Source organism: Pan troglodytes, chromosome 6 (assembly GCF_028858775.2).
Source record: "Pan troglodytes isolate AG18354 chromosome 6, NHGRI_mPanTro3-v2.0_pri, whole genome shotgun sequence".
NCBI lineage: Eukaryota > Metazoa > Chordata > Mammalia > Primates > Hominidae > Pan > Pan troglodytes.
In genome coordinates, this window is record NC_072404.2 from 73279021 (window position 1) to 73285819 (window position 6799).

The 6799-nt window shown below is 61.3% G+C and overlaps 1 protein-coding gene across 1 annotated transcript; it reads right to left on the minus strand.

Moving 5' to 3' along the window:
* Nucleotides 1-410: 410 nt before the first annotated feature.
* Nucleotides 411-6553, minus strand: LOC736588 (equilibrative nucleoside transporter 4-like). Its single transcript, XM_016946091.4, has 5 exons — nucleotides 6237-6553; nucleotides 4318-4456; nucleotides 4007-4194; nucleotides 2774-3014; nucleotides 411-642 (listed from the first exon to the last, which is right to left on the minus strand). The coding sequence occupies exons 1-5, from the start codon at nucleotides 6483-6485 to the stop codon at nucleotides 500-502; spliced, it is 960 nt and encodes a 319-aa protein (XP_016801580.3). The 5' UTR covers nucleotides 6486-6553; the 3' UTR covers nucleotides 411-499.
* Nucleotides 6554-6799: the final 246 nt, after the last annotated feature.

Consider the following 6799-nt stretch of genomic DNA (forward strand, 5'->3'; position numbering starts at 1 on the left):
TGACAAGGTGGGGGGCTGCCCGTCTCCTCTCAGGGCTCCAGGGTTCATGAGGATGGGTCCCTGGTGGAGGCTGGGCCAGGTGGTGCCCCGATCAGTGCCAGCGGGTGATGAGGGCCGAGGTGCAGTCACTGGGCGCGCACACTCTGGCGGCTGTCCGCTGTCCTGGGTGGGGACACGGTGCGTGTGACCCTGCAGAGTGCTAGCTGGGCTGGAGCTGGGGCTGCTGGACACAGATGGAAGGTAGACGCAGGTATGAGACCAAACACAGAACGCAGTGCTGGCCAGAGCCCCGGGTCGCAGTAACGTGTTCAGGTCCTCGAAGGACTTTGCAGAACTTCAGTCCAGGGTCGGGGATGGCTGGACCCTGAGGGAGTGGTGCTGCTGGCACAGGGGGAGGCTCAGGGCCCCGCAGGCACTGAGGTGAGGGCAGGGGAGGGGCCCTCAGGCCTCGGGGCCCCTGGTCAGGCCCTCGGCGTCCCTGGCAGTGGGCGGGGCTGGCTCAGAGGCCTGCGAGGATGGAGCCATTGGCGGTGGAGGCGTGCAGGCAGCTGCCATGGGCATCGCGGGTGAGGCTGTAGGTGCAGTAGGCCACGGCGGACCCCAGTGTCAGCCCTGACATGTAGGACACGGTCATGGTGTTCCCTGTGGACAACACTAGCCTGAGGGGAGCAGGGCCAGGGCAGCCACCTGGTGGCCATGGCTGCTCCAGTGTGAGGTGCGGTGACACCCGCATGAACCGTGCCGCCCCTCCAGGACCCGCTGCCCCATTGCTCCTCCTGGGAGCACCCTTTCCGGATCCTGTCCTTCCTCATTTCTTCTTCCCGTGGCCATCTGCTATGCACTCCAGGCCTTGCCTGCTTCTCTGAGTCCCCCAAGCCCCCATTTTTAAAATTTAAAGACAAGGTCTTGCTCTGTTGCCCAGACTGGAGTGCAGTGGTACAACCATAGCTTCCTGCAGCCTTGACCTCCTGGGCTCACGCGATCCTCCCACCTCAGCCTCCCGAGTACCTGGGACCACAGGCATGCACCACCACGCCTGGCTAACATAAAAAAAATTTTTGTAGAGACTCGGTCTTGCTATACTGCCCAGGCTGGTCCCAAGCGATAGTCCTACCTTGGCCTCCCAAAACACTGTCCTGAGCCAGTGTGCCTGGCCCCAACCCTCCCCGTTTTAATCTCCAGTCTCAACCAGGTATGGTGGCTCACACCTGTAATCCCAGCACTTTGGGAGGCTGAGGCAGGCAGATCACCTGAGGTTAGGAGTTCGAGACCAGCCTGGCCAAGATGGTGAACTCTCACCTCTACTAAAAATACAAAAATTAGCCAGGTATGGTGGTGGGCATCCATAATCCCAGCTACTCAGGAGGCTGAGGCATGAGAATTGCTTGAACCTGTGAGGCAGAGGTTGCAGTGAGCTGAGATCGTGCCACTGCACTCCAGCCTGGGGAACAGAGCAAGACTCCATCTAAAAAGAAAAAAAAATCTCCACTCTCCGACCTACGGCTTCCTCCCTATCAGGGACAATTTGGGATGTCCGATGGGCACCTCGAACGTACCAAGTCCCAAACCCAACCCCAACCCCTCCCCGCGAGGCCCCTTCCCATCCCAGTCTGTGCCAGGGCCAGCCTTCTTGCCTTGAGCAGTGGACACCAAACCTGGAGCCCCCTTCCCTCTCTCACACCCTACCTCTCAACCCATCAGCCAGCCAGTCCTGTGGGCTGCCGTCCAAACAAGACCTGGAATCCGGCACCTCCCAGTGCCACGTCAACCTCCTCCGGGTCTGAGCCCCGTTCTCAAGGGCCTGGACTGGTGAAGTAGCTCCTCACTCACCTCCATGCCCATGGCAGCTGGAGGGATGCTTTATCAACCATCAAACCCCGTTCCCCTTCTGCTCCATCCCCTGGCCTCAGTGCCACAGGATCTTTGCACATGCTGTTCCCTCTTCCTGGATGCCTTTCCCTTGCATCCTCACGTGGCTGTCTCCCTTGCTACCTCCTCCAGGTCTTTGCTCAAAAGTCAACTCCTCAGTGAGGTCTTCCCAGATTGCTCCATTTACACTGCTGGCTCCTGAGCCTGACTCTCCCATCCCATCACTCCTGTTTCTTTGCTTTATTTTTCCCCATAGGACTTACTGCCATTCAACCAGTCACGCCGATCTGGGATCTTTTTTTTTTTTCAGACAGGATCTTGCTCTGTCACCCAGGCTGGAGTGCAGTGGCGTGATCACAGCTGCAACCTCAAACTCCTGGGCTCAAGTGATCCTCCCATCTCAGCCTCCCGAGTAGCTGGGACCACAGGCACATGCTACCATATCCAGCTAATTTTTTAAACATTTTTGTAGAGAGGAGAGGCTCTCACTGTGTTGCCCAGGCCGGTCTTTAACTCCTGGGCTCAAGTGATCCGCCCACTTTGCCCTTCCAAAGTGCTGGGATTGCAGGTACGAGCCACTGTGCCCAGCCTGGGCTGCCTCCACATCTGGACAGTCAGTCCCACAGCACGGGGAGCGCCGTTTTGTCGCCACTATGGCCCCAGTGCCTTGAAAAGCACTTGGTCCACAGGAGGGGCTCACCAAGTAGTTGTGGGATGAACGAACGAATAAATGAGTGAATGAAGTGGCTGAGAATGTCCCCACACCTACGGCCTCCCAGACATTGACTGTTCTGAACCTCCGGAGCCCAAATGCACCTTCTTGCGGTCTGGCCTGGGTTTCCTCGCGAGGGGGGAGTTGCGCTGCTGGGAGGACGCCCCCACCCCCATGTCCCGCGGGCCTCACCTGCCAGCTCCCGCTGCTTGGGGCTCACTTTGCCTGCCGCCAGGATCATGGGCACGCTGCCAAAGTAGCCGTTGCTGATGACCATGAGCAGTGAGAAAATGCAGGGCCAGGCGGGGTGGCGGAGGGCGGGCATGCCGCTGGGGTAGACGCACAGGATGAAGAGGGGGATGAAGACCACACGCAGGCAGGAGCAGGCCAGCAGGTGGGTGCCCTGCCAGTCCACGGGCAGGGCTGCCAGGATCTGCAGCGAGCCAGGCACGTGGGCGCCCTGTCCCGGCCACAGCCCCACTCCCCTCACACCCCCGACAGCCTCCAGCCACATCCCCATCCCTAAACACTCCTGGGTGTGTCCAGCTCAGCCTGCACCCCTGCCCTTCTCCAGATCACCCCTCTAAAACCCCCCAAATTCCACTTACATTTTTTTCCCTTAGAGTCAGGGTATCGGTCTATCCCCCAAGCTGGAGTGCAGTGACACGATTGTGGCTCACTGCAGCCTCAAACTCCTGGGCTCAAGCCATCCTCCCACCTCAGCCTCCCGAGTAGCTGGGACCATAGGCACTCACCACCATGGCTGGCTGAGTGATTTTTTTTGTTTGCTTGCTTGTTTTTTGAGACAGAGTCTCGTGCTGTCACCCAGGCTGGAGTGCAGTGGCACGATCTCGGCTCACTACACCCTCCACCTCCTGGGTTCAAGCGATTCTCCTGCCTCAGCTTCCCGAGTAGCTGGGACTACAAGCACACTCCACCACTTCCATTTAATTTTTGTATTTTCAGTAGACACGGGGTTTCACCACCTTGGCAAGGCTGGTCTCGAACTCCTGGCCTCAAGTGATCTACCCATCTCTGGCCTCCCAAAGTGCTGGGATTACAGGCATAAGCCACTGCACCTGGCCATTTCTTTGAGCCATTTCTGAGTGTCCCTGCCATCTCTGGGTCCCGTCTGGGGCATCCTCCTGTGCTGATCCCCGGGGGACCTGTGACCGTGAGGCGAGAGGGTGAGGGCCACGCCTGTCCTCTGAGATGCAGCTGACACTCCAGAGTGCCCCAGTGGGATCAGGCCGGGGCCGCCCTCCAGAGGACACTGTCCGGGATGGTGCCACTGCATGGCTCTTGCCCTTTCCACCTGGGAGCCACATGCATCCTTCACTCAGAACCCTTCCCAGATGGGCCAGGGCCTCCCCGTCACCCCCACCCCATGGTGTCCCCCGACACCGGGCAGGGCAGGCAGCCCACCTTACCCACGAAGTCTGACAGGTTGAACACAGCCATGATGAGGATGGGCAGCCACTCGCCCAGGATGCAGTGGCGGATCTCAGACTCGAGGCCGGGGAACAGGCACAGCGTCATGAAGTAGGTCACGGCGATGGGGAGCATGTCGGCCCAGATCACCCACGCCACCACGTAGTGATGCAGAAACAGGGCTGGGGGGTGGCGGGCGGGGGTCAGAGGCAGCACCCACGAGGGCCCCTGCCTGCCTCCCCCACCCCCTCACCCCCTGCCTGGGTGCCAGCGCCAGGGCTGCAGAGGGACCCCCCCGCACTCACCTCTGAAGGTGGGCCAGCTGCGCTGGACCCTTGGCCATGGCACATGAAAGCGCATGTAGGCCCCGCTGCTGCTGGTCACCTCGTGGGCTGGGCTGTCCTTTGGGGACCCGTCGGGGGCCAGGGCCGGGGCTGGGTGCTCCTGGAGGGAGGACGGAGTGGGATGGGGTTGGAGTGGAGGGGAGGACAGGAGACACGGGCCAGGAATCCAGGCCCAATCAGAAGAAGAGCCGCACTGGGGCTGGTGCTGACATTCAGGTGGTGCCTACTGTGTTCAGACACCCCTCCCCCAATTTATCAAGGTCTCTCACTTCACATTTCTTTTTTGTTTTAGAGAGAGGGTCTTGCTCTGTTGCCCAGGCTGGAGTGCAGTGGTGCAGTCACAGCTCACTGCAGCCTCCACTTTCTGGGCTCAGGCAATCCTCCCACCTCAGCCTCCCAAGTAGTGGGGACTACAGCCATGTGCCATCACCCAGGCCAATTTTTTTGCCGTTTTCTTTTTTGTAGACACAGGGTCTTGCTATGTTGCCCAGGCTGATCTCAAACTCTTGGGCTCAAGCGATCCTCCCAGCTTGGCCTCCTGTATAGCTGGGATTGCAGCTGTGAGCCACTGGGCCTGGCTCTCTCTCACACTTCTGATGCAGCAAATTCCATTTCATCACTCCTGTGAACCCTCTACCAGCTTCTGACCAAACCAACAAGAGCATCTAGTCCCCCGTGACCCCTTTGCTTCTCCCCTCCTCCAAACCCAACGGAGCTCCTCCCAGCCTCTGAGCCACTGCACACACTTTTCCCTCTGCCCCAACACCCTTCCTGTGGGTCAGGTCTTAGCCCAAACGTCCTTCAGGGAACCTCCCTGACCATGAGAGGGACACACCCCTGCCCTGGCTTGTCCCCTTCCATCCTGGGCCCCTCTCTGGGTCTGGGGGCTTCCCTGGGGATGATGTTTCTGGCTTACTTCAGTGTCCCCAGCCAAGTGCCCAGGTGACTCACTGGATCAAGACCTGCATGACCGTTCTGGTTCCGGACCCTCAGGAATGAGGACCAATGGCTCCCTCGACCCGCCTCTGCATGGCCTGGCACTCCTGACCTCACCCTGCAGGTGTCCCCAAGCCTGTACAGCTGCGGGCCCTGAGCCTGGGGGGCTGTGCAGCACTGCTGCCACAAGAGGGCACCCCAGCCCCCCAAGGACGGCTGCCTGCCCAGGGATGGTGGGATAGGGCACCTCCCTGCAGGGGCTGTCTGTGCTGGGGACCCCGTAGGGGCAGTGCCTCTGTGCTGTGACAGGGAAGCCCAGCAGAGCCGGGGGCCACAGAACCAAGCCCCTGGCCCTCCCTCTCCGCCTGCCTATCCCCACCTGGGAGACCACTCCCTTTCCTGGGTGGTGACTTCTGTGGGAAATTCTGGGGGCCCCGCCAAACCCCCTCAGGGAACCCAGGGTTATCCCTGAGCCCTGACTTCCCTCCTGGCGTCCCGTGTCTAGGGAGAAAGGGTGTGAGCTTCCTAGAGAGTTTGCTGCCAGGCTGAGTCTGCAGGAGGACTCTCCAACGTGGGTTGGCGCAGCCAGGAGGGCTGAGACCCTCAGAACGAACGTGGGCTGTCCCAGGGATGGAAACTTTAGTGGACATCATGTGGGGTGTCACTGAGGACAGGGGCCATGCACGCCCCACGCCGTGGGACACAGCAGCTGGGCAGATCCCCGGACCACAGATGCGGGTGGAGTGGGACCTTAGGCCACGAGACGTGGGGTGCCACTAAGAACCCACACCTGAGTCCACAGAATAAAGGGGGCTGGCGGGAAGGATTCTCCACCACAGCAGAAGGCCGCAGCCTGGGATGCAGGGGAGGAGCTGGGCCCCAGGTACTTCCCGACGTCGCGGTGGGGACAGTGGAGGGAACGGAGGTGGGCGGTGCGCACTTACGAAGTGGACGTCCCCGGCGACAACGTCGTGGTGCACGCGGTAGCCAGAGCCCCTGCCCGGGCCTGGCCTGCCCCAGCGGCTGTCGCGCGGCCGTGTGGTATAGAAGAGCACGAAGCGGCTGCGCCGCACTAACAGGTGCAGCAGGAAGCACAGCAGCTCCAGCGCCACCGACACCAGGAAGAAGATGAGCGTGCTGGCGCACTCGTCGGGCAGCAGTAGCTTCGTGAGGATGCGGCTCAGAGAGATCATCACGCCCGCCGTGCCTGGGGAGCGTGCAAAGTGGGCCGGGGGCCCGATCCGCCCAGCTCCCTGCACCGCCCCGCCCCGCCCCAGCCCCGCCCACACACAGACCCCTCCCCGCCGGCCCCGCCCTCCACCACCGGCCCTGCCCCCACCCACAGGCCCCTCCCATCACCGCCGGCCCCGCCCACTGCCACCACCCGACTCCCACAACCAGACCTGCTCCACCAGCCCCTTCCAGCAATTCCTACAATGAGTGGCCCAGCTGCATCCTGCCCCCCACTCAGCTCCGCCCCCACTCAGCCACGCCCAGCTGCATCCCA

What these genes read in the sequence shown, in the direction of transcription:
- LOC736588 (XM_016946091.4), bottom strand. Translation starts at nt 6,485, where the DNA reads ATGATCTCTCTGAGCCGCATCCTCACGAAGCTACTGCTGCCCGACGAG. An exon ending in TCGCCGGGGACGTCCACTTC is followed by an intron (nt 4,457 to 6,236) that starts GTAAGTGCGCAC and finishes TCCTCCCTCCAG; the next exon opens with GAGCACCCAGCCCCGGCCCT. An exon ending in CAAGCAGCGGGAGCTGGCAG is followed by an intron (nt 643 to 2,773) that starts GTGAGGCCCGCG and finishes TGTTGTCCACAG; the next exon opens with GGAACACCATGACCGTGTCC.